Source organism: Macrobrachium rosenbergii, chromosome 18, assembly GCF_040412425.1.
Source record: "Macrobrachium rosenbergii isolate ZJJX-2024 chromosome 18, ASM4041242v1, whole genome shotgun sequence".
NCBI lineage: Eukaryota > Metazoa > Arthropoda > Malacostraca > Decapoda > Palaemonidae > Macrobrachium > Macrobrachium rosenbergii.
Genome location: NC_089758.1, coordinates 7,064,234 through 7,091,733, shown reverse-complemented (window position 1 = coordinate 7,091,733; position 27,500 = coordinate 7,064,234). Strand labels below are relative to the sequence as shown.

The window sequence follows — 27,500 nt, the reverse complement described above, 5'->3', positions numbered from 1 at the left end:
ACGTCATTTCCTTTATGAACGACTTAGCTACGAATATATAATCGGCTCTTGGTATTAAAGTGCTGTAAACGAATCCGTAGTCACCGACGTGGGAAATGCAACTCTTCATTTTTATATATTTTGACTAACTTTCAGGGGGACACACTATCAGGTGTAATGTTAAATTTGATCAAACTAAACCTGTGTTTCAGTTGGAAAGAAAATAAGTAAATTCATAACTATTTGAGATAACTGTTAATATTTCTGTAGTCTTTTATTTTACGAACTTTTAGGGGGACACACTATCAGATATATTGTTAAATTTGATCAAACTAAACCTGTGTTTCAGCTGGAAACAAAATATGTAAATTTATAACTGTTTGAGATAACTGTGAATATTTCTGCAGTCTTTTATTTTACTAAATTATTATACTAAAATTACTAAATTATTTTATTCATTAACTTACCAAGATCACTTTGTAGATTGAGTTCAAATTCCTCTGCCTTAAATTATCGTTATCAGATAATTAAGCAGTTTGTGGAGTCTGCTAATGCACTCTGTTGGCTTCCTTGATTTCAATGTAGTTTCCAAGGTCTTTTGCAAATTTGTAAGCATTAATTTCTGGGATTATGTTGCAAGCCCAGAGGCAACGGCTTTTGGAATTCAGTGATGTTCGCCCATATAATTTCACTGATCGATAGACCAGCGGTTTTACGAACATTTTACTATATGGTGTTCATTGGTGGCCCTCTCGCCAAGTAGTAGCCCGTCGGCGACCAGAACTCACTTCTGTGACATACGAAACTACTCATCTTCGCCTCTTCGATAAAATTGATATTGGACACTGGATGACTCAAAGCAATGATAGTCTTCATTAGTTACAGGACGTCTTTATGGAATAAAATAGGCCTCAAACTTTTCACATAATGAAAGAAGGACCATGATGACCTTGCGTGTCCTCGCATCTTTACATCACCTGCGGTGACAAACAAAATCGTTCGCCAGAGCGACAGCGAGAATCAAAGGGCGATTTTCCTACACGACAGCCTTTTTTAGAAGTACCATGGTCTCCCCGGAGTCCCCGCTCACCTCCCGAGAGCCCCGCCCTTGAAGCTGCGTCGGGTGGAGCCCTCGGGTGTGTCGACGGGGCGGAATGGGTCCCGGGATCCAAGGAATTGAGATCTCCCGAGAAACTGCAAGCCTTGGACGACGCCAGTTAGTGTGCACACGGCAGTGGCCAGGAACGGATGTGTATACCCGCCTGCCAGGCCCTGATAGCACCCGGCCCTGAGGCGCACAGGTAGTGCTCTTTTTTTAATCTCGCGCGCGCAAGAAAAAAATATTAGTGTAATTCTAGCTAAATTACTTAAAGAAAGTGGTTATTTTCTAATGGTGGTTTATAATCGTTCGCTCATTTCAGCCAAGAGATTCCTTTTTTTCCCCAGTTAAGTGTGATTAACATAGATAACATTAGATCAGTTTAAACATTGAATAAAAGTTCTGATATCAGACCTTGCAGTGTTGCCAGATCTGGAAATAGAAACAGTTCCAAGCACAAGAGATTTCTGTACACCCAAGTACGACCATGTAACTTCTATCCCCCAAATAGTGAACAGACAGACTTTTTCAACCCTTCCGGAAACAGAGCGTCATTAACCCGATACATCTTTTAACTGCAAATTAAAGAAGATCTTTAACTCGACGAAGAGCCCTGTGTGAGTGAAGTGAGAACACGGAAGTTGGACGTGTTTTGACAGCTGCCCTACAGGTGGAGTAAACAAATAAACAAAAAGAAAAAAAAATAACAGTTACAATATTAACCTCACGATGCCTTCATTGCGTCTGTGCTGCTTGTGCCCTGTGTCTGTTCTCTGTGTCTGTGTTATCTGCATCTTGTCAGCTAACTTAATCTCCTGCTCTAGCCAGACCTGTGCTCCTTATTCTTCGCATGTCAATGTTTCTGTTAACACCTGGTCTGCTTTAACAACTGGAAGTCAAACATTATGGTGATCTCTGTTTTGAATAGGATGTGTTGTATATACTGCAGCCTGTAGCCATTTTATGTAGATTTGTTTGTGTGACAGGCGTCTTATGATGCATTTGCTGATTTTTGTTTGTGCTGTCCGTCATAAATAGTTGTTTAGGCATTTTTCGTTTATGTGTTTTTGTGTGTGTTTGTTCTTTGTCATCATGGAGTTCAGGCACCATTTTATAACTGGAATCATGTCTCATTTAAATTTCCATAACATTCATTAGCTAGCGATTGCAAATGTGATGTTTTTAACTATAGCTAACCAATAAAATGATATGCTCTTGGTTGTAGTGATGTAATTCTGACCGATGAGAATTTTACTGATATACACAAGTTTTGTTCTTTCTCATAAAAAAAGTGAAAATAACAATCTTAAAACGAGAAGTCAGCTGAGACGGTCACATGACTCTAGAACTAGCTTATTAAATTCAAGAAAACACTAAAAACTCCCATGAGAGAATACACCTCCGTCATCGTCTTAGAAAAAAAGATCGTGGATCCGTGATCTGATCCGGATACGGTCCAAAATGCCACCAGCACTTTGTCGACCCAGTGTGCATCTCCCCAAAACAATTAACTGAAATCCAAACACAATTTTTCGATATATGAACAAACAAACAAATAGACATACGCTTGTTAGCACGCCTACAAGTAAAAAGCATGATGACTGGCGTTGAATAGACCTGACTTTTTTTGTTCGCAGAGGAGAGGTAAAAAATAAGTTTTAATAGAGATTGATACGTTTTATTTTTGGAAGCTCACAAAGATGGGTGGGAGTCCTCCTAATGACTTTATTCGATTAAAGCGAGTTTTGTACAGTAATGATAGTTCTTGAACATAGCTTACCAAGGCCTACGGGCTGGTAGTGAGGGAGAGAAATAAAGGCAATAATTTTCTTAGATGATGTGCAAGAATTCTGTGTGATCGCGTAGTTGTAAAAACACAACACATTTTACATGCACACACACACATATATATATATATGTATACACATTCGTATGTGTCTTTATGTACGTATTTGGACATAATCATAAGGTTATGTTTTTCGTGCGATCCCAGTTCATTTCAGGCGTTATCGTAAACACGTTTTATACCAGCCGCTGAGCGGAAAGTAGATTCTACCAGAAAACGTGTGTTATAATTTCTGGGTCTGTCCGTCTGCTACTCGTCTTTGCTACATTTTGTCAGACTCTTTAAACATACAGTCACGCGATATTTCTATGAAAGATATTCGTGCATGTAAGTGTATTCTTTGTTTGCCATTCTGGTTAGATTGGTTAGTTTCTTTTACATGGTTAATTTTCTACTCTTTTCTTACGTCGACTCTGCTTTGCCTCTTTTCCTTGTAAGGGCAGCAGAGGCTTGCGCGATAAGTTGGCGGCCTTTTTTTTTTTTTTTTTTTTTTCTTGTTTCACATAAATGTGGACACGTTTTAAATAATGATAGTCATGTAAATAATGATAATTTGACACTAATAATATTGATAATAATATTAAAACAACTGCTGAAATTGAAAGGAAACTTCCTTTTAGATTTTACTTTTATTTAATGAAGTAGTTTCTTGAAGTAGAGATTACTGATATGGAATGTGATCGCCTGCAGTCGAGGCAATTCGACGCATGTAGTCCTTGGTTTAGATGGGCAAAAACTAGTTAATGCAGGCTTAGAGAGAGAGAGAGAGAGAGAGAGAGAGAGAGAGAGAGAGAGAGAAACTCAGATCCGTAATGATTATATTTCATATAAATCCTGTAAAACTATATATATATATATATATATATATATATATATATATATATATATATATATATATGTATATGTATATATATATATATATATATATATATATATATATATATATATATATATATATGTATATATATATCATCTGCAACTATTGTTTTGTGATACTGCTTGATTCCTTTTCTTGTTCCTTTCAGGAGAAATATGTAAGGAACGATTCTGAGAACAAATTGATGGAAATGAATAAAGACACGAGAGTTAGGGAAATAAGGAAAAGAGAATGTATATATAATATATATATATATAAAGAGAGAAGAGAGAGAGAGAGAGAGAGAGAGAGAGAGAGAGAGAGAGAGAGAGAGAGAGGGAATGCAAATCTTTTCAGTTTACTTCAGGAAGAAGCACTAGTGCTTGAACTGCCACAAGCAAGTCGTGGGATCAGTTCAGTTTGTAAGAAATTGGTCGTCACTGCCAGCAGACGGGGTGTCGAGCATGAAGGAAACTTAAGATTTTTGTCACTATTCGTTACATCCCGTAGGGGATTAATGTCGCCAGTGTAGCTCATGTGGTACACTGTAGGCATTACCAAAGGTTATTTGCTGCGTCACTTCGGCCCCAAGCTGCACTCACTTTTTAGCCTTTTACTTTACCTCCGTTCACACTCCCTTTTTTCCACGTTGCTATCCACCCTCTCCAACTTCCTCTTTTCGCCTAAGGCCGAGTAGGTGAGAGCGCCCCAGTACATGGTTTTATAGCCAGTTTTTCCTAAATCAAATAAAAATCAATTATTCGTTGTATTATAAACTTTGAAATAAGTAAGTAATGTCCAAAAAGCTAAGGAAATTGTGGGAAAATATAATTGCCGTGTTTTGGCAGTCAAATGCATGCGACATAATTATATATATATATATATATATATATATATATATATATATATATATATATATATATATATATATATATATATATATATATATATATGTGTGTGTGTGTGTGTGTGTGTGTGTGTGTGTGTGTGTGTGTGTACACATACATACATATCATATAAATACACACACACTCACACAAGCAGAGAATATACTTTAACGCTTTGACACGGTCTCTATTGCTTTTTAATGTTTCTTCGCAAATGATCGACAACCGGGAAGTAGGCCACTTTAACCACTGAGAAAAAAAGTTAGGACAGGACAAGGATGTGGGACGTTCCGGTCACATTTTGAAAAATGCTGTCATTGCAAAGGGCTCACCAGCCATGAAATCGGGGTTTCACAGTGGAAAATAGGAAGTCACGTTCAAGTTTGTTTTTATCATTCGGAGAATTATTCGAAAAATAACCAGATAAAAAGATATCGGAGAGAGAGAGAGAGAGAGAGAGAGAGAGAGAGAGAGAGAGAGAGAGAGAGAGAGAGAGAGAGAGAGAGAGAGAGAGAGTCCGTACATTAATCAGGTATGACTAACAGAGAAATATTTCCTTGTAACACATTAAGCAAGGGTATGAAAAAGAATGGATAAATCTTTTTTGTAATTTCTATAATATATATATGTATTTACATATATGTGTACATATGTATATTTATATAGATAGATATATTTGCATATATATATATATGTAATATAAATATATTTACGTATATATAAACAAATCTATGTATATATATGTATATATGTATATATATATATATATATATATATATATATATATATATATATATATATATATATATATATTTATTTATGTATGTATGTATAAGACGGAGATATTCTTCTCACTGATTTTTACTCATTTATTATTCATCGACAGCCCCAAGTGACGAGAGGGCATGCTGTCAGTCTTTGACATTTGCATAATTTTCTTGCGGTAACTAACCTGATCTTGGGTCACGTGATAGCGCTACAGGTGACAGGAATATTGATCGCTTTTCCTCAGGATTCGCATTGTTTTCCAAATAGAATGGCGAGTGTATTCTTTTTTATTCCCATGAAAATTTACAAGTAGTAAACCACTGGGTCCTTTACGGTCTGATGGGTCTGAATACCGTCATTGGAGAAAGGTTAACTGACGCATAATTTGGTATGGGAACTTCTGGAAAATATAGTACAGTGTAGCTTTCTACTCTCATCAAAACTAAATCTCTCTTTGATGATTCAGTAGTGATGCAACAGGAAACCAAATGAGGACATTTGTTTTGAGAGAGAGAGAGAGAGAGAGGGAGAATACGTGCAGACTGAAAGATGCTCTTTGCGCATGACAAGTGATGGATACGTAATTCTAGTCCCGTGGCCTTATGGTTTTCTTATTCATCGCGACAGCGATAGGTCCCTCTACTTTTACTTCAGCTTTTCTTTCCCTCTTCTGCCAAGCTTAGGAATCCTCTTCTTAATTTCGTTTTACCGTACTTACACAGCCGTTTTATCCTTGTCGAGGCGGCCCAAAACATCCCTATCGGCTTAGACCCTCTTTTTTTTTTTATCACGTGTTTCCGGGAATGCGTTACATGTGACCACTGGACTGGGCGTCCCATTGGCTTCATTTTAGAGGTATAGGATTTTTTTTTTTTTGTGACGGTTTTATGAGCTCGAGAAAGATACGCTATCCTATTCACTCGCTTTAAACCCTGACATTTATATCCAAAGCACTAGCGCTCGTCCACCGCAGATCTCTTGTAAAAGCGGAGGCCCCTTGCCGTTTGACTTCCAGCACACCTGAATAATATGCAGGTGTAACATATGTTGCCTACGGTGGTTAATTCTATCAGAAGTAAGTCGCACTTGCCGCCGCAAATTCCTAATGCACATAAAGTACAAATGTGTCGGAATCAGCGCCAGTTTCATTACTTGCTATGGACGAAGAGTGCTGTAGCATTCTTATGCAACATCGTTGCTTGTCAGTCAACACAAGAAAAACATTTGCGGAGGAACGGAATACCGAATGAGTTTTGCCATTCTTATATAATACGGGTTTCCTTCGGTCGTCGCAACTATAACTACAGTTATCTTTTATTAGTACTTATTCAGTTATTATTGAATAGTATGTAACTCCTGAACAGAAAATTAACTAGCTTTCCTCAGCACAAAATATTCAGCTTGAAAGTTGAAAGTGGACAGCGTAATCCAACAGTGTCCCGTCTTTTCAATGAGATAATTATATAGCTAATTCAAATTCTCTCTTTTGATACTTACGGGAGTTTCTTTTATATTCATTTAATCCGTTATTTGGCTTCGTGAACCAGCAGGACTGGGTGCAATGAATGAAACTCGTCTCGAAACGACATAAAGTGGATGTTACCTCCATAGACCTTATGACGATATGCATATGCAAGACTCGCTTTTCAATGATTGCAATCATACTTATTATTATCATCAATATTCTTCTTAGTCCTCATGTGGTCATGTTCATAAAGAACAATACAGAGAGTTAATTTGCCGTGGATAAATGGATAAGTGAAGTATACCTTAGTTTAACCAGACCTCTGAGCTGATTAGCAGCTCTCCTAGGGCTGGCCCGAACGATTAGATTTATTTTACGTGGCTAAGAACCAATTGGCTACCTAGCAACGGGACCTACAGCTTATTGTGGAATCTGAACCACATTATAACGAGAAATGAATTTCTGTCACCAGAAATAAATCCCTCTAATTCTTCATTGGCCGGTCGGAGAATCGAACGCCGGCCCAGCAGAGTGCTAGCCGAGAACGATACCAACCCGTCCAATGGATAAAATAGAAAACAGGGAAGAGAGGAGAAATGCAGTAAAATTTCTTTGGGAATAATAAACATATGAGATACAATGAGTGACTAAGAATGGCAGTGGCACACAAAGCTTTAAAGGGCCATTACACGGAATAATCAGAACTGATCTCTTAACTAATTAGAAGGGGGTAGCGGGTTAGGGGAGTCTCCCTTCTCTTCAGGAACATGGGAATAGGTGCATTAAATAGCAGGATAGGTAGGAGCGCAAATTGTGAATTAGGGATAAAAAGGGAGTGGGGGTGGGGATGGAAACAAGATCATGCCTGCAACCCCTGCTGGATAGCAGATGGAAAGCAAATATCAAGCATTGGTAGTTTTTTGTAATTATTAAATAGACTAAGATGTCTCGGGGGCTTCGACTAAAAGCATGATTGATAATATGAATTTCCAATGGAAACTGTGATACTTTATTATTATCATGAAGCAAATGAAAAAAAAAAAACAAAGGAAAGAGTAGTTTTGACCTTAAATCTGGCTTTAATTTTTCTGGTCCATGGCTGGGGAAGCAGCGCACAGCGCAAACTGCCAAGCTCATATCTAACCTTTGTCTTTTTATCTCTCTTTCCCATACACTTCCTGCAGTACTATCTCTCGTACCTACGTCACTTCCTCCTCATCCCTTAAGTCGTCCTCTCACGGCGTTATCGTTCGTTAGTCTCCCTCTATCTTCTGTGTCCATGGCATCCTATTGTTTTCCCTCTCCTAAATGGTCTTCTTCCTCTCCTCACGTCTTTATCCTTCCCCTTCCTTCCTACCTACCTACCTACCGCAGGAGTTTTTAAGAGTGGCCCGAGGCATGATCTTCGGCCACGCCCTTGGATGTCGCTTTTTGTCGCCACTCCTGACCACTCCCGAGGAGCCCTAGGGACTTGCTGTTGTCCTTTGGCCATCCCAAGGACACTGCACGAATGGTCAGCTTCTCTTCGTTGTTGTTGTTGTTGTTGTTGCTGCTGCTGCTGTTGCTCTTTTGATGTTCCTTTAAGAAGAAAAACTGGCACCTCTTGAATAAATGCATTTGTTGCTGCTTCATTTGTTTTGATGCCAGACGGGAAGAAAAACCAAAATTAAATATTTATTTGTTTACAAGTTCATCATTTAGCCTTGATTTTTTTTTTTAGCAGAAATGATTCACTGCTGGGGAATTATAGGAATATATATTAATACTTTAAATGTCCTAAAATTACTCTTGAGTCTTTACAGTGAATTTTAAAGGAAACTTCAAAGCAAATTTCAAGCATCAGTTGACGTTCGACGTCATTTTTTTTCGTCTTTCTTAAAACTTCCCTGAATCTCAAAGCTCCGGTCAATTCCTGATTGCATCACGTCCGGGAAGAAGAGAAGACGACGAAAACATAAACAAAAAAATAATAGGAAAAAGAAATGATGGGGATGAAGCAAAGACCGGAGGCGGAATTCATAGTGAAGAATAACTTTGTCTCTGTCGTTAATGCTTATCTCGAAAGAGGTTTGGAAAACGGACTACGAAATTTTAGTTTGAGAGAGAGAGAGAGAGAGAGAGAGAGAGAGAGAGAGAGAGAGAGAGAGAGAGAGAGAGAGAGAGATAAGAATACATACACAGCTAAGCAGGGCCCCACAGAGGTGCACATAAGGGTAACTGAGGTGTAGGAGAGAGAGAGAAAGAATAAATTCAAAATTAAGGAAGGTCAGAGAGAGAGAGAGAGAGATAGATAGATAGTTAAGGCCAGGGAAGAAAAACAAGATACCGACAAAATACTTCTAAGGAAGGCCAGAACCTACACGAAAAAGGACGTGCAGCTATTAGAGAAAAAGGCAGTCGGGGCTGGAAGAACGGGGGGAAAAAATTGCACAAGAAATGCAAAAGGTGACTTATGTCGGCACGAAAACAAATAAACGTTTTCGTTCAAGGACGTGGAGAAGCCTGTCGTATTCAATCAATAAATCAAGGACGCGGGGCTGGGGTTCGTCGGCGTAAAGCAAAGAAAAACGCAGAAGGGGCGGGGTGAATGGTGGTCTACTGGGACGCCTGTTCTTGGGTAACGTCAGTCTTGCAAATGTTGAATGCTGTAAAAATTGCAGCCTCCTCAGGGTGATTGCTAATTAATATTGTGATGTTTTGGGGAGATTTTCACTTCTCATTTAGAACCGCTGTTATACCTCGTCGGGATTGAAAGAGTACGTGTATCGTTACGGCAGTTTCACGACGGTTAGAATACGTCTGACTTCGGTTTTACCAACAGTTTATCTAAGCGACATAATTAGGTGGCAAGGCGCTAAACAACAAAAATCCCAGAAAACGAGCGATGAAGACTGCAAGACGTGCCTCCACTGAAGTACGCTTGATTTGCGTGGAATTGTCCGAACGGCTCTACACCACGAATACCTCATTATAAAATTAATTCCATAGATGAAATTCCCAGTTAACTATTGATATATTCAGCATGTTGAAATTCTTCGTTTCTGGTCTAATAATACATATATATAAAATATATATTCTGGTTTAAAAATACACGTATATATAAAATATATATTTGGTTTAATAATACACATATATATAATATATATCTAAATACATATTTATATATATATATATATATATATATATATATATATATATATATATATATATATATATATATATATATATATATATATGTATATATGTGTGTGTGTGTGTGTGCGTGTTTACTTACCCACGTGTGGTAGAATTTACGTATTAAAGACTGAGTCACCTTTACGTATTGCGTATCATGACTGTCGAAGCCTAAGTATTGCTCTCCGTCTGTTCTGTGTCTGTTTGTCTGTCCTCAGGTAAGAAAACCAGCAATGTTCTGTTACGGATGATAATTTTCTTGTGATAATGTTTGTATCCCTCTCTTTACACACACACAGTAATATATATATACACACAGACTAATATATATATATATATATATATATATATATATATATATATATATATATATATATATATATATATATATATATATATATATATATATTCAGAGTCGTAGAGCTTTTGGAAGGAATAAAACAAGGGGTCGACCAAGCGCCTCGTCTTTTCACACGGCTCCTTAATTTATTCCTTTCTCCAGCTCTGCTACCTAAGACACCTGCAAGATATAAGATATATATATATATATATATATATATATATATATATATATATATATATATATATATATATATATATATATCCACAATTATCGCGTAACATCGCATTCAGTATACTTCGGGAATAAATTACACCCTAGCGTAATTATAATTGATAAGTGCTTCATCACCGGCAGGATTCGGACCGTGACTTTGGCACCCGGTGATAAAAAGAAAAATAGTTGATATTGACTGCTGTGCATATGCATGTCGATTTCAGGTTCTGCACTTAGAACGATATTGACCCTTTTCTACCATGATAGCAGTTCCTCATTGGACTGGTCGATATCGTACTCGGCTAGCACTCTGCTAGGCCCGCGTTCGGTTCTCCGACCGGCCAATGAAGAATTAGAGGAATTTATTTCTGGTGATAGAAATTCATTTCTCGGTAACATGTAGTTCGGATTCCACAATAAGCTGTAGGTCCCGTTGCTAGGTAACCAATTGGTTCTTAGCCACGTAAAATAAGTCTAATCCTTCGGGCCAGCCCTAGGAGAGCTGTTAATCAGCTCAGTGGTCTGGTTAAAGTAAGGTATACTTAACTTTTGCCATGATAGCTGATTGGACAGTTTTTAACACCTGGCTAATTTTGGATTTTTGTCACTTATACAAGCGCGACTTTTCTTGTTCACAAATATTAAGCCACACATGTCATTTACTATCCAATTCACTTTCCCTTGGAATAACTTCCACCAAGGGGAATTATAATAAATCGGTGCTTCGTCTCAAATAGGATTCGAACCGTTGCCCCGTTGTCATCCGCGAAGTTACCACAAACACACACACACACATACATATATGTGTGTATGTGTATAGTCCTCATATTTGCAATATTTTTTTATCACTGTAAGAATAACTCAGTTTATAGCCAATGGCACGTATGAGTGCTGTCTCCATACTTGCATAATCCGTGACATCAGACTAAGAAAAAAAAAAAAAGCGAGAGAGGCGAAAGTGATTCGGAAGATGCGTTTAGCACGCACTAGTTAGCAAAAGTGCAAGTGAATTTGCGTCTCTCACGTTATCTGTTTATTAATAAAAATATAAAAGATAAAAATTAACTTAACCATGGTGAGAGTTTTTCAATACAGATTATATCTTGGAGGAACTTTTTTTTTATTTATTTATCAACTAATTACATTCAGATCTTTCTCAGAAAGACTGATTAAATGATGTAAAATTAAAAACATGATAACAATAGCTATGGCGTCGACACCTATGTAGATCAAACCAGTAAACATCAGGCAGTGACAAGCAAGGAGGCCCTTAATGTCGACAGTCGGCCTTTCTTTGACTTCATTATCTTTCGGTTCTTATTTGCCTCTTGCTCTAGCTCCTAAAGTATGTTACAAGTTTCGTTATCCCCTAGAATGTCATTGTCAAATTTATCTAGTGTGATACTAGGACGCTCACCTTTACAGTCAGTTGGCACGAATGTTTGATGGACTGAAGAGCAGTGTGAAATTATGGGTTGACGAAGTGACTGGCTAAAAATAGCTTTCAGGGACCTACTGCGGCAACGCGTGACAGCCAGTATCAACTTTTATAGCGTGGTGTAAAGTCGAGTCCAATAAATGGAGTAGTCAGTCACACAGGAACAAAATATCTTTTGATTAGAATTCATGATCGAAGACCAAAAGTAGTCATATTCTGTAAGTTGTAGAAGTGCTCGCTCCATACGAATTTGTGTGAATTTTGTGTAATGATATTCAGTGATGACATGCTTGAGTGAGGTGGAAAGAGAAAGATGTTTCAAGTACATCAAATACAATAGCAGAAAAGAAAATAGAGGTCCGTTAACTGTCTTCTTTTCACGCAGTCGTTCCAAGAACTGTCACGACATCTTCAAGGCGAAATGTATAGTGTCCGCCTGAATGACCTGATAACTTGCAGTGTTTGGACGTCTTAACGAGGCAGTTAGTGGTAATATTGAAATCACTAGTTTTCTAAGGTTGTGCCAGCAAGGGCAGGAACATATGTTCTCTTAACTTTGACACCCATACGTCAAACAGTTTTGCACTTTGTGCCAGGTTTGTTGGAAGGATGCTGGAAAACGTACTTATATGACACCCCATCTAAGAGGACTGTTATTGTTTTCTTTTCTGAGCTGCGAGTTGGGTGGCTGGGTCGGGGGGAGTGTTGTGTGTTCTAGGGTGGTGGTTGTGGGAGGACAGCTTAGTAGCTACAAAGTCTGTTAAGTTCTGTAAGACTACTCTCCTAGTAATAAGAGATGAAAATTAATGATATTTGAGAAAGGATATAAGTATCGGGTAAATTCTAAACTAAATTTAGAAGTAAAGAATGGGAGACAACGACTCGTCAGATATTATTTTCAAATTACTGTCATACTGACCAAACTTCAAGCTCAAATGGCCACATAAACTATTTTCTCTAATTTAAACATAATTAATACTTGGATATTTTTGTAACTAAGCAATGATACCAGATTATATACTAACATAGCTAGTGAAAGCTGACTTGTGCATGGAAAATACTTCCGTGTTGAATGCCGAAGCATGTCCACTTGTAAAGCCTTTGCTCTCATTGACTTATGAAATATGAATGTTCCTCAGTTATTTGAGGGATTTAATCCCTTATGATCTACCCCGAATAATCCCGTAATGCTGGATTGTCGTTGCAGGTCTTGAAGAGAGCACCAAAGTCATTATGGCACCGCAGCACCAAGCCTCTCACCCTGCAGCCACGGCCACGCCATCAGCGCCTCCTCTGCCCTCGACTTCGTCTTCGGCCCAAGGTAAGTGGTTGTTGCATTCAACATGTTTTATATACGCCTCTAAAAAATAGATGACTTTGAGTAATGTTTAATTTGCCATTTGTTGAATTGATGAGCTGTTGAATTAAAGAGTCGTTTTGAAAGACTATCTGAATTCCACTTTATCAGTCGTAACTGGCGGATGTTGAGTTCAAGGGTTGATAAATTTATTATGGCAGCCACAACCAAGAGTTTCTGGATTATGAGCCAGCACTGGAATTCTCTCAACTCCTCCGTTTTCCATCCTTTAAAATACAGTTCCACTTTTTATTCCTTGTTTCTCTCGGACTTGGGCGAGATAAGGATATTTGATTGCTATCCTTTTTACTGGGCGAGATAAGGATATTTGATTGCTATCCTTTTTACTGGGAACTTCAAAAGAAAAAGCTTGGCAAATTTTTATGTAATGGACTGGACAGAAACACACACAATTATTTATATATATATATATATATATATATATATATATATATATATATATATATATATATATATATATGTGTGTGTGTGTGTGTGTGTGTGTGTGTGTGTGTGCGCGCGCGTGAGTTCCTTTCAATTATTGGGTGGCTACCAAGCGTGTTGCAAATGATGCGTTCTTCCAGTCTTACACTATACATATAGTTCTTTTAAACATAAGCTCTGATACTTCGTTCATGAACTCGGATAAATATTCCTGTGGAGGAACTGTATGTACAGTGATAATTTTCCCTAGTGCTCCTATTTTTTTTTTCTTAATTATTCTACGTGACAGTGACTGAAGAAAAGGCCAAAAAGATAATGTAGGCTTTTCCTTTTAGTAGAACAACAATTATGTTAAAAGTCAGCAGCGAAAGAAAGCTTTGTCTAAGAGTCCCTTACTCAGTGATTTTGTCTTAAACTACTCCTACCCTCAGTAGTTCACACCTCGTTTAGAAAAAAAAAAAAACACCTGACGTCACGAAAGATATTAAGGAAGTTTTTGTAACCTGTAAGGTTTTTCTTTAGAGGATCTCCTATACGATGTTCACTTTTTTTTTACTTTTCTTAATTTAAGGTTTTCCATATTCTTTGAGTTCCGTATTCTTTAAGAAAACCTATCTCGAGAAATTTCACACGGGACAAAACCCTAAAATATTTAATGATAATTTTTTTTTCCTTTATAACGCAGTTCTGAAGAATTTTTTAATCCCTTCCTTGTCTGAATATTTCTTAATTCCTTTATTTCACACAACCCTTCGTTTCAAGATGTTTCACCCAAGGAGCCTTCAGAGTGCAGTATCGTTGAAGGACGCCGAGTCGTGTGGCACTGAATTCCCATTCTGGAAAGGCTCTCCACCCACCCATGACTAATCCCCATACGTCGTCCCTCACCAGTAAAAGAAAAAGAGAAAAAAACTGACGTTAGATTCTATATCTCCGTCCGTCAGTCTCTCTATCCACTGGCTTCTATAACTAACTCATTGCATCTCTCGTTGTTCAGGAAAAGTTCATGGCCACCAAACTACTCAACCCCCGACATTTTCTTCATCTTTTTTTAAACTCTACTTCCCGTGGCTCTTTACCACTCCCCCAGCTTCCTTCAACGGGGCTCTCCCCACCCCACACCCCCATTTCTCCCATAGGCACTTTCAACTCCCCACCCCGACAAACGCAAGGTATCACCTACGACTCTTCCTTTATTCAATAATGGAATTCAAGTTACCCGCCCCCTCCCCACCATCGCCTTCATTTGAGGCATTTTTATCACCCCTTCCCCCGATTCTTCCAAAGGCTCCCCCACCCTCATACAGGCTCTTTCTGACCCCTCCCCCTCTCGTGCGTCCCCTTTCAAAGGCTTTACACAAGACCGCCGTTCTGTTATGTCGTGTACGTCTTTCACTCGCGCACGGAAATCGCAGGAGGAAGTGGACTCGGCATTGCGTTATTAATGATTCCTTAAGTCTGCACTCTGCATTTTACGGAGCGATTAACGTTTGGCGTGAAAAGGTTAATGAGTCTTTAATCGACTTCCACCTTGAAAGGGAAAAGGGTCTTGAAACGATTGTACACGCACACACACACACACACAAAGCTGTCCGGGAAGGTTTGACCTTTTCCGTAAAATATTTTTACGTTGTCGTTGCCCTCTGAAATGCTGTAGACTCTCTAGGAGATATATATTTGATTTAGGGTATAATAAACTTGGCAATCTTGCCATCAGTATAAATCGATATCATGGGGTATCAAATTCTGTTTCATTGATGATCATTCAGTATTGTGAGAGTTTGCTCAGAAACTTAATGACCTTGTGAGCTCAGTCCTTATGAATAATAATAATAATAATAGATATTCTGTGTCGTGTCATCGATTAACGTTAATATCTTTCTCGCTTGCCATCAGACTTTTCAAACAGGCCTTGAGCAGCTCCAGTTGCATTCATTAGCATTTAAGAATGTTAATGAACACAGACGAAAACCGTAAATGAGAAAATAGCTTTTAAAACGAATTAATAATCCATCGGGAAAATATTAGGCTATACCTTCTGCAGGGTCCTAGACCAGAAGTAGTTCCTCATTGGGAGGGGGGGTTCCGTTCTCAGCTAGCACTCTGCTGGCCCCGCGTTCGAATCTCCGACCGGCCAATGTAGAATAAGAGGAATTTATTTCTGGTGATAGAAATTCATTTCTCGCTATAATGTGGTTCGGATTCCACAATAAGCTGTAGGTCCCGTTGCTAGGCAACCAGTTGGTTCTTAGCCACGTAAAATAAGTCTAATCCTTCGGACCAGCCCTAGGGGAGCTGTTAACCAGCTCAGTGGTCTGGTTAAACTAAGGTATAGTTAACTTTAGACGAGAAGTGCTTTATTTTTGTATTTTTTGCGCACGTCCGTTTATATAGAAATAAAGTCCATGTATCAGTCAGTGCTATATACGCAGTGATGGAAATGTGTATCAACAGACGTACATATCTGTAATGGGCTTGTAAGCGTATTCAAGGTTGATAATTACACACGCACACACATACACACACGCATACATGTTTGTGAGAAAGGTTTGAGGTAAGCAGAACATCAAAGAAAGTATATTCAGTTTTATTTGTGAACTGAGGATGTTTATGTTTTCTTCATCGCGATCATAATGATACGCAGGTAGGTTGGTTTAAATTAAACTGGGTTACGCCAGCTTGAGTCCTTGCCCTTAGGCGGTCTGTGAGTGTGGTTAGGTGAGAGAGTACGGTGCCTGATGTGAACCTCCGTCCTCTGACCTGCCAAGACAGACGCATAAAGATATCTTCATGTATATTCCCTCTTTAATCGTTATTATTTTTTCTCTTTGTTTCTTACCATCAACCATGTTCATATTTTTGTGTCCTGCATCACGTACTTCCACTTACTCTTTAGTTGGTGTGCTTAAACAGTAATTTTCTGCATTTTCATATTCTCTCTCTCTCTCTCTCTCTCTCTCTCTCTCTCTCTCTCTCTCTCTCTCTCTCTCTCTCTCTCGTTTCTGTGTTCTAAACTGGAAAAAATGGTCGGAGCTCTTTGGGTTATGTTGCAATTAACCCTCATCGAGATGCCAGTTAACCTCTAGATGACTGTTCTCACCGTGATTCAGATGCCAGTTCTCCTCCAGAACGATCGATTTCTTTTCTTCCTTAAGCAAGAATTCGAAAAACAATTTGAAGGTCGGGTCGGGGCGCTCAAGATTTCCGCCAGCCTTTTTTTTTTTTTTTTTTTTTTTTTTTTTTTTTTTTTTGCATTCCATTTCCATACAGATACATCGAGGTAAAGACGGTCGGCCCATTTCGTGACGTGGATTTATTTTATCGGTTTCAAGTTGAAAACTTAAGATGCATGCGGAAGAAGGGCCGTAGATGTATTACACACCCACACATACATACATACATATATATTGTGTGTATGTATGTGTGAATGTATGTATAAACAGAGTAATTAAAGTTTAGAAGTAAATATTCTCATGACGTATATTAAAAGGTAGGATAACAGTTAGAGCGTTTCATCCGTTTGTTTCTTTATCTGTTGGACCATTTTCCACCTAGTGCGCTCTGAATAGACCGAACATTTTGATCTTACCTGTTTGTTTCATCGTGAAAAATGTCCTTGGTGGACCCCTCCCACCTGCCAGCGTATCGGGTTTGGCTCTACCACGTGCACATCAGGCTGTGCCTCACGTGGGCTATTGTCTGGTATCGTTTCGTGGTTTAGATTATTATAGGCGTTCTTATTATTGTCATCATCTCTCTTGCAAATTACTTATACAATTAGTAAATGCAAATGAGAGAGATGATTTTAGAGGAGTCACTCCTTTCAAAGACAATGATCGTTTCTTTAGGCAAAGTGGTTCTTTGTTTGCTCATCGACTGACGTCACTTTTTTTTTTAGATTAAATTAGCATTCCTTATGGGGATTTTCCTAGTTTAGTGATGCTAAACGGAATGAGAAGTACACAGAACCCCCAGCCCCTCCTTCCAAGAATTTGATTTCCTCTCGCCATTCAAGTAAGTTTTATCTCTTCCTCCCTTTATAAACCCCTTTCTTTTATCTTCATTCTGATTATTTTCCGTTGGTTTTGGGTCAGTTGGGACCACAGTAAGTTCCAACATCATTATTTCTTTTTTTTCAAGAAAAAAAAAAAAATTTTTTTTGGTGCGAGGGCTAAATTGCCGTCATCAGGTTCTCAGGTCCGTCATATTGTTTATTTACATTTGGTACGGACTCTTGTAATTTAGGTAATATGTATGGTTGTCTACGATAGTCTGTCATTTGATCACAGTCCGTCGGAAATTTTTGGTTCCGATTTTTATGTTTAAGAACCAACTTTATGGATCAGTCTTACGCACGGACAGATTCTGGCTCAGTCTCCTGCTAAAAACTAAACTAGTCATTAATAATAATAATAATAATAATAATAATAATAATAATAATAATGGAGTTTAATGTCATGGAAATTCCAAGAGAAACCACGCGTGCGCACACGCTGTCAGGCACGACGCGACCTTCCATTTCTCTGTTTCTGTTTCGGAGCAGTGGAATCGAATCGAAGCTCCCTTGTGATTATGTCTGGAATCATGAAAGCCTTCCTTTATATATTATCTTCAGCTCCTGAAGCACTCAGGTGGTCCTTTTTACAACTTGCAGCGTCTTCGCTTTTCGGCGGTATTTTGAACCATTAAAAAAAGAGCCTTTTAGGTTATTAATATAAGAAAAAAGATGCCGAGACCAGCCTTTCCTAGATGCTTGCTCTATTTTCTGTCTTCATGTCCGTTACTCCTGGCGTTGCGCTGATTAAGTTTTCATATAAAATACGGATTCTTAATTAAACGAAATTTCCAATATAATTTTTTCTCATTTTCTTATTAACATAATATGGTAAAATTATAGGTTATAGTTATCAACGCTTATGAATTAGTAGCCATCATTAAAATATAACTTATATCCAATGGATCGGTTGTGTATTTAAGTATGAAGGAAATATATGTATATATATATTATATATATTATATATATATATATATATATATATATATATATATATATATATATATATATATATATATATATATATATTTATATATATAACATATATTCACAAACATACATACATATGTGTATATATATATATATATATATATATATATATATATATATATATATATATATTTATATACACACAGATATATTACCATATCTTTTGGCTATCCTTCCTGTCGTTCAAAGTCCCCAGATAGGCGTTTTATCGTTTAAAGAATGTTAGCTGTACACTGGTCTGCACATTATGTAAATCGGGTGTGGCTAAGTAGAGCTGTGCAAACAGGTACGAGTGTGCAGTATACGGTATTTACGGAAAAGGGTTCCACAGTTACTGTTGTTAAAAGTCCTGGAACTTGAATCTGTTAATGAAATAAAATTATTATTATTATTATTATTATTATTATTATTATTATTATTATTATTATTATTATTTGGGTTTTTGTTAGTCATTATCATCAGTTTTTGCGGAATTCACTCCCCAGATCACTCTCTCCCGTAGCATTGAAATCGCCAATCAGCACGTCATTAACTGCGTAATACGAAACTTGATTAAAGAATATTATCAACACCATAAACATCTAGTGTGAGTGTGTGAAGGCCGGAACACTGCGTTGTATTATCAGGGTCATACATCAGTCCTAGACTGGATCAAAATGCTCCGTTGATTGTAAAGTAAAGCTAGAGACGGCTGTGCTGTGTCACCTACAAGTCGACAGGCATCTGAATAGCATATCCCAGAAACATAACTTTTTGTGGCCTCTTTTTACTCTAAAAGTGACGATCCGATAACTGTACAAAACCATGTTTGCGTCTCTGTTAGTTGGCATCTTACTCCCTTTCATATCTGTAGGCAAGGGTCCTTGCTGGTATCGTATAAGGCTGGCTTAATCTAAACGAACAACCACCAAAGTGTTGCCAGACGAGCTTGTTTTCAGGCATATTTTAGCTCCTTGCAGCCAAACATTACGCTGAATTGTCAGTGTTTGTCTGTACAGGTTTCAAAATCGAAGCGACTATGTTCAGTAAGGTGACGTCACATAACCATGAAAAAATGCACTGAAAATTTTTAGCCAGTAGTGGATGACTGGGGCGAAGTTTGGCTGTACGATGCTAAAAGACGGCGGACCTTGCCTTCGCTTAAATTTATGCACTGAGATGTTGGTAAAAAAAATACTTCCCGCTTATTGTTTTGTTTCTTGCGTTTCGGAATTTAAAGAATACTTAGGGGGTTGTAAAGTAAATTAAAATTAATTATATTTTGAAATATTTTACCATTAGCGTGTAAGATTTATTCATTCATTTTTATCTGTCAGTTTTTTTATTCAATTAAGTAGTTACCTTTCAGAGGCATCTTTCTATGTGTAATTATTTTTATCATACAAGTTCAGTGATGAAGATTGGAGTGCAATTGCCGTAGGCTCAAGGATTATTTTAACTTCATTACTTTGAACTAGTGAGAAACTGAGTAATCACTAAAAAGGAAGATCCTTAGTGTTGAAGATCTGTAATTGATGTACCTCTCACCTACACCCAGTTTGTTTTTTGGGGGTACGTGAATGTTACCGCAGAACGATGAAGCAGTTTGCCTTTCGGAGATTTGCTTCTCTCGTTCTCTCCTGGTTTCCTCTCTCACTTCTCAATACTTTTTCTTTAGGTTACTGGGATTCTACATATTCCGTCATGCTGAAGCATTCTTCTTAATAAGTGTTCGTGGTTCAAAATATTCGATTTTGGTCGTTTCGGAAATAAATTTGTCATTGCGGATAATTTGCTTCCTGTAAAACTCCTCTTAACTTTACAAGCATCTTTCGCGGAAATTTAAATTTCATGGTTTTTTTTTTTTGTTTCATTACATTGCTTTATAATGGTATTACGCAATAGATTATTTCCGCACATTTCAACCGAAAACGCAGGCTGCGAAAATCCCATTTGTTGCATTATCGCAACAAATAGATTAGGTTCTTCACTGCGTTGCCCAAGGACACAAGACATTTCTTCCAAATCATGGGGCTCATGTAAAAATTGTTGTTCACCCCCTCTTTAGGTGAGCGGCAAAATCATTAACGTGTCTACTACCGTAAAAATTTCGTAACTTTCCAGAGGAAAAATCATCTGCGAACAGACGAGAGGGCTGAGACTGAGAGCACGCATCCCCCGCTGTATGGGGGGAGGGCCGTGTCCTCCCTTGGTAGGGTGGGGGAAGAGATCGAGTTTGGCTCTTACAGTTCGGTCCCAGGGGTTGGGTTAGGGATGTGGTTATGGGGTAATGAGGCACAAAGAAAAAAAAGAAAAAAAAAGTCCATGGCGCTGGCGGGACTTCCCCGAGTTTCCCGCGACTTGGACCAAGTCGCCATTTTGGGGGGAATGCGTTGATGCTTTCAAAGGAATGATCCTTTTTTATTGGTTTCGTGGGTTTCCTTTGTTTCTGACTTCGCATTTGTCGGGAACCTTTTTTTTTGTGGTTTCATTTGAAGTTTTTCTGGCTGTTGACTGTTAAGTTCTCCTGATTGTTCTTCCTGGAATATATATATATATATATATATATATATATATATATATATATATATATATATATATATATATACTATATATATATCATGCATATATGGTTCTGGATCTTTCTTTCTTGTTATATTTTGCCTTTCAACGTAAACAAAAGAAACAACTCGTATTTGAAATTGATTTAACATATGGCTGCCAGTTGTATCACAATACTAAAAACACTCTGAAGAATGGTATGCAAGCGTACATCCTCTTCAGCGTAGACAATAACACTTAATGTGGCTACCAGTCTGTGTTGTTAAATCATTCAGTCAGTTTTGTAAATGCAAGGACGGAAGCCTGAGTTGGATGGTGTAAGAGTCAGCAGAATTCTAACGCATTCTTTAAAGTCTGATTTGTAGTAAAATTTATTCAGGATTCTTCCCTCTTTGCATTAGCAAACTGCCCTGTTCTTGACTAGTCTACACCCGGAATCATATTTTATTTTCATGGCATCACAATCAAGTTTACTGAAGGTCATTTCTACTCTTATTATATGTGAATGTGATAAAATCTTCATAGGACACGTCAATAACTAAGTACTACAGAATCCTTGTTAATTGCTGGCTTACAAACATTAATGTTTTATCAGAATTGTGTTTATCAAGGAATGGACCCTTGCCCATGAGATTTTGAATGTCAGTCTTAAGTTAGATTTCATTCTACTCTTGCGTTGGGTTTCATTCAGATTTTATGTTAGATCTTATTTCACTCTTACGTTAGACTTTATTCCACTACCACGCTAGAATTCAGTGAAAATTGTGCTCGAGAAGAATAGTTCAGGAGATATTTAACTCTTTTAAATGATCCTTTCTAGAGAATGAAATGAATGAAAGGTTACGTCCACGCAGGTATGTGCGTTCATTTAACGTCCCCGAACGGGGCGTTTTCTCACGCGCGGGAGGGTGAGAGGAAGAGAACAAGGTCGGGCTGAATAGGGACGACCTCTGGAGAGGCTTTCTTTACCTCCTTCGAGGGACGCGATTTTCGTTTGCCCGTAGTGTGTCCCTATCTCTGTCTTTATGATGAAGAGATCCACGCAACGCTAAGGGTCCTTATAGTCGATTCCATGTGTTCCTTTCATTTCTTTCACGATGATCGAAGGTGCTTAAGAAACTCAATCCTGTTAAGGGGTATTTTTTTTTAACGTTAAGTCGTATAAAGCTAATTGCAGGAGTCATCATTATCAAGTATTCTCTCACTTTCTTCCGCTGTACTGTACGTTTATATTTAACCGTAGATCAGTCTGATTCAGTCAGGTCTTTAACATGACAATGTACGTTACCACCTGCTATCATTGCTATTAAGGTTATTTTGCGAGGTTCGCAGGACCACGAAAAAGACCTTGAGCTGTGCTATTGTCGCTACGCTAACGGCAGAGAAGGAAGTGCCAGAATGTCACGTTCTTTTATTGAACCTCAGTGGAGTAAAAAATTAAAATTCCCGTTATCACTTTTTGCCTTAGACCTTTAGGAATACGGAGAATAAAAATGCAGATGTATGGCCTGAAATATTGGAGAAAAGATCATTTTTACATCAGAAATGAATGCACTTCTCGCAGTGGATGGTAGAGGGCTATTGCTCAGTTTTATCTATCTATCTCTGTATACAGTATATATATATATATATATATATATATATATATATATGTATAATTTTTATATATATATATATATATATATATATATATATATATATATATATATATAGTATATTTATAATTATATATATATATATATATATAATATAGTATATGTATAATTATATATATATATATATATATATATATATATATATATATATATATATATATATATATATATATATATATATATGTTATGTGTGTATTACTACTACGTATATTTGAATGCATTCATGTGCACGTGCAGGGAACACACGTTTTTCCAGACCCAAGTAAAGTTCGCTTGCATGCAAAACGGGTCATAGATTCCTGCACCGAAAGAGAAACTATTCCTTCTTATTCTTCCTTTTTGTCTGTGACTCGACCCCCATCGGGACTGCGTTCGTTCATAACACGACGTGAACGTGATGCGATAATGGCGTGTCGTGATCCAACAACAGGAAGATTAGCTGAAGATAAGAGTGGCTTTCGTTTTGCGGGGGTTAACATTATCCCGTCTTGAGGCGATTTCATACGAGCGTGTTCCGGCGTCTGTGAGTAGGTTGCCGCAAAACTTTTCCGCCAGGTAGGCAGTAAATTATGTTTGTGCGTGTGTGTGTGTGTGTTTGTATGTGTGTGTTTGCGCGTATATATGTGTGTGTGCGTGTATAGGGGGTAAACCTGAAATTGGGCATATTCGTTAAGGAAACGTCATGAGAGCGCGAATGTGTACGACTCCAATTATGACCCAATATTATTAGCTTTGTTTTACGTTTGGCGGTAAGATAATCAGCCAAAAATGTCAAGAATGAAAGATTAAACAGATTTCCGTGTCGATGATTAGGTTATGCACTACATTCTTCAAATAATAGATTTTCCAGAGACACAAATTGCATGATTTGCCCAAAACATTTAAATTAAAAGTTTAAGTGGCTGATAACAGGATTCTCTCAGTTGTTAAAAATGACTCCTCTCTCCTTAAAGCATCTGGAAAACTGAAATTTTTGTACATTCTTTTAACTGCCTTGCTCTCTCTCTCTCTCTCTCTCTCTCTCTCTCTCTCTCTCTCTCTCTCTCTCTCTCTCTCTCGGATTTACAAGTGCGGTATCTGATAAGACTGTGTTAATCTTTCTGCAATGAAAGCCTTTATAAATTGTCAATATGTGCAACAGTCTGCAAGCAGTGCACGTTAACCCTGAAAGCCAGGGGATTTATGACCTCATCTTGCAGGTATAAAGATTGTATCTAGAATGTCAGTGGGATTTCTCTTGTGGTATAATTGCGTGCGGGTTCATTTCATTATCTTTTGCTGTTAATGAGTCTAAGCACATTTTATGTTCCGCCCGGTTGATAACCTGGTACCGTTTATTCACTGGCTCAATTTCACCTGATTATTACCTTCGCTAAGGAGGTAATGTTTTTCTAGGGTTTGTTTGTTTGTTTGTTTGTTATTATAGTCACAAAATATTGTGCGGATTGTTACGAAAGTCTGGTAAAGGGCAGCCATTGTGACTAGCAACAAATAATTATAGGTAGGTATAGGGATCTTGGGAGGAACGGGTTAGCAGAGATTTGCGGTCTTCAATCTCCTCCCCCCCTCCCCCTTTTTTTTTTTTTTTAAGCTTCCAGTGGCAAGTCTTTTAGCCAGATTTTTAAGATGAGCTGACTTTATCGATAAAGGGATGGTTTTATATATATACAGTACATATATATATATATATATATATATATATATATATATATATATATATATATGTATATATATATATATACATATATATATATATTTATTTATTAAGTTATTTTATGATAAAAGGTCACGCCTGAGAGCAACAAAGCAAGACTCTTGTCATTTCTTGCTTCAACTGCTAATTCAGGAATAAAAAAACCAGTAAGAAAACTTTCTCAACATGAGTGCCTCATAAACCTACACAAAGGGCTCATAGATACATATTTATATATACATATATTATATATACACATATAATATATATATACATATATATTCATGTTTATATAAATATATAAATATATATATATATATATATAATATTTATATATATTTAACAGAGAGAGAGAGAGAGAGAGAGAGCCGATTCTTTTTTACTAACACTCTGCGTTCTTAGACAACATCTCGTGGAGCATCTAACATACAAACTAACTGTTCTTCCTCTTCGGGAAGTCAGTGATCCTGCATAAAAAGAACCGATCTGCATTTGTTTGGCTTGAATCTTGTTTCCTCTGTCGGTAAATATAATCTCGTTTGTGTTTTTCATTTTTTATTGAGGGTTTTCATTGTTTCTCGCATTGAGATATATGGAAAACTGGCAGAGTCGTTTTCTTGAAGACCATATCCCGTTCTTGATCTGACGAGAACTTGATCGATCGAGTTTCTTGGCGTTAGTCTCATTCTGATATCCTTGGAGCGAGACAAAGAGACGTCAGGAGTAGTTGAGTTGGGGGTGGGGAAGAGTGGTGTGGGTTGGAGGCGGGGGAGTAGAAGAACATGACATGGAGATGAATAAAAACTCAAGATTGACGATAAGCAAATGAAAGACAGAAGATAGCGTTTAGGGGAGGAAACGAAAATAAAGGTAAATTAAAAAGTAGAATATAAGAAAGAAGAGGGAAGGTAGATGCGACCGAAGAAGGAGGAATATGAGAAAAGAGAGTAATATACTATTTTTAGCTATAAATTTATTTTTTTATATGTGTATCAACTATAGTCTGCGGGTAATAACTTTATGTTTAGACTTGCCGTCATCCAGGCCGGGACCAGCTTTTCTCGCCCCTGGCACATATATATATATGTATATAGATTGAAGGTAGTACCTTGGTCCAAGGTTTTGGAGCGGTTCGTAACGTCCGTAAGGTTCGGGACTTGCATTCTCGACTCTGTTATATCACTGTGATTTTTGATGATTAAGAAATAAAGGGAAGTTAATCAGAATAATAAAAGAAATGGGATTACGGGACGGAGAGATGGTATAATTTTCATTCATGTTCATTATTTAATCAAACACGTTTCCTGCTGTTATTCAGGTTTGCGCCGTCGTATAGAAAATCAAATAGCTTCAGCACACTTTGTAATTTTGATCAAGTAAGGAAGTCTTTCATCTGCCCTCGTTTTATGTGTGGATTGATAATATTCAGGTGTCGTGACTAAGGTGAGTCGATTTTGTTGGAGAAAAATAAAAACGAGTTAATTGTGGTTATATTAGATATTTCTTATTTAATGATATGTTTGTTTACGCAGTCTTGTACGGAGCTATAGTTCAGGCGTGCATATGAAAGGTAATTCCCATTTACAATCACGCGCATAGGCACACTCACAACCACACATACATACATACATACATACATATATATAAATATATATATATACTGTATATATATGTATATATACGAGTATATACTGTGTATATAATTTATATATATATATATATATATTACAGTAAGACTGTGAAACCAAGACAGGGCTTTCACGAAGTCCCTGAAATTTTTAGGGAATTTGTGAAATCACCAATTCATTTAGGGGCATTTGATCCCGAGGGGCTACTACTAAACACGGCGAAACAATGATTCATCTGCACTGTTTCGCCGTGTTTAGTCTAACCCTGGATCCTGGTCTAGCCCCTCGGGGATCAAATGTGTTTCGCCGTGTTTAGTACCAGCCCCCCGGTGATCAAATGTCCCTGAGTGCATTTGATCACATTTGATCCCCGAGGGGCCAGTACTAAACACGGCGAAACAGTGCAGATGAATCGTGTCACCGTGTTTAGTACTAGCCCCTCGGGATCAAATACCCCTAAGTGAATTGGTGATTTCACAAATTCCCTGTAAATTTCAGGGATTTCGTGAAAGCCCTGCCTTGGTTTCACAGTCTTACTGTAATATATATATATATATATATATATATATATATATATATATATATATATATATATATATATATATATGTAGTGGTGAATCAGTGTTTCGCCGTATTTAGTATTATATAAGTAGTAGCCCCTCAGGGATCAAATGTTCCTAAGTGAATCAGTGATTTCGCCGTATTTAAAATTGCAAGATTTAGTAGCCCCTCAGGGTTTCAAATCTTATTGTAAAAAACACACACACACACACATATATATATATATATATATATATATATATATATAATATATATATATATAATATTATATATATATACACACACACACACACACATATATATATATATATATATATATATATATATATATATATATATACACACACACACACATATATATATATATATATATATATATATATATATATATATATATATATATATATATATATATATATATATATATATATATAACATGAGTGTATTTGAATGAATTCCTATACTCATGTTTAAATATTCAGGATTTTCCCCGCAAAAGCAGTTTTCTT

At 37.2% G+C, this 27,500-nt stretch overlaps 1 protein-coding gene across 4 annotated transcripts in view; it reads left to right on the top strand.

Annotated features, from left to right (window-relative positions):
• The window catches only part of LOC136848070 (serine-rich adhesin for platelets-like), a 109,597-nt gene that overhangs the window by 12,895 nt on the left and 69,202 nt on the right, over positions 1–27,500 (top strand). Inside the window, exons 1-2 of one of the 4 annotated variants that reach the window (XM_067120242.1) lie at positions 1,182–1,280; positions 13,276–13,389. In XM_067120242.1, coding sequence (XP_066976343.1) covers positions 13,302–13,389 — 88 coding nt within the window. In that variant the 5' untranslated portion in view covers positions 1,182–1,280; positions 13,276–13,301. Of the gene's footprint in view, positions 1–1,181; positions 1,749–13,275; positions 13,390–27,500 lie in introns of those variants that run through there. The other 3 variants (XM_067120240.1, XM_067120239.1, XM_067120241.1) reach the window with 3 other exon arrangements.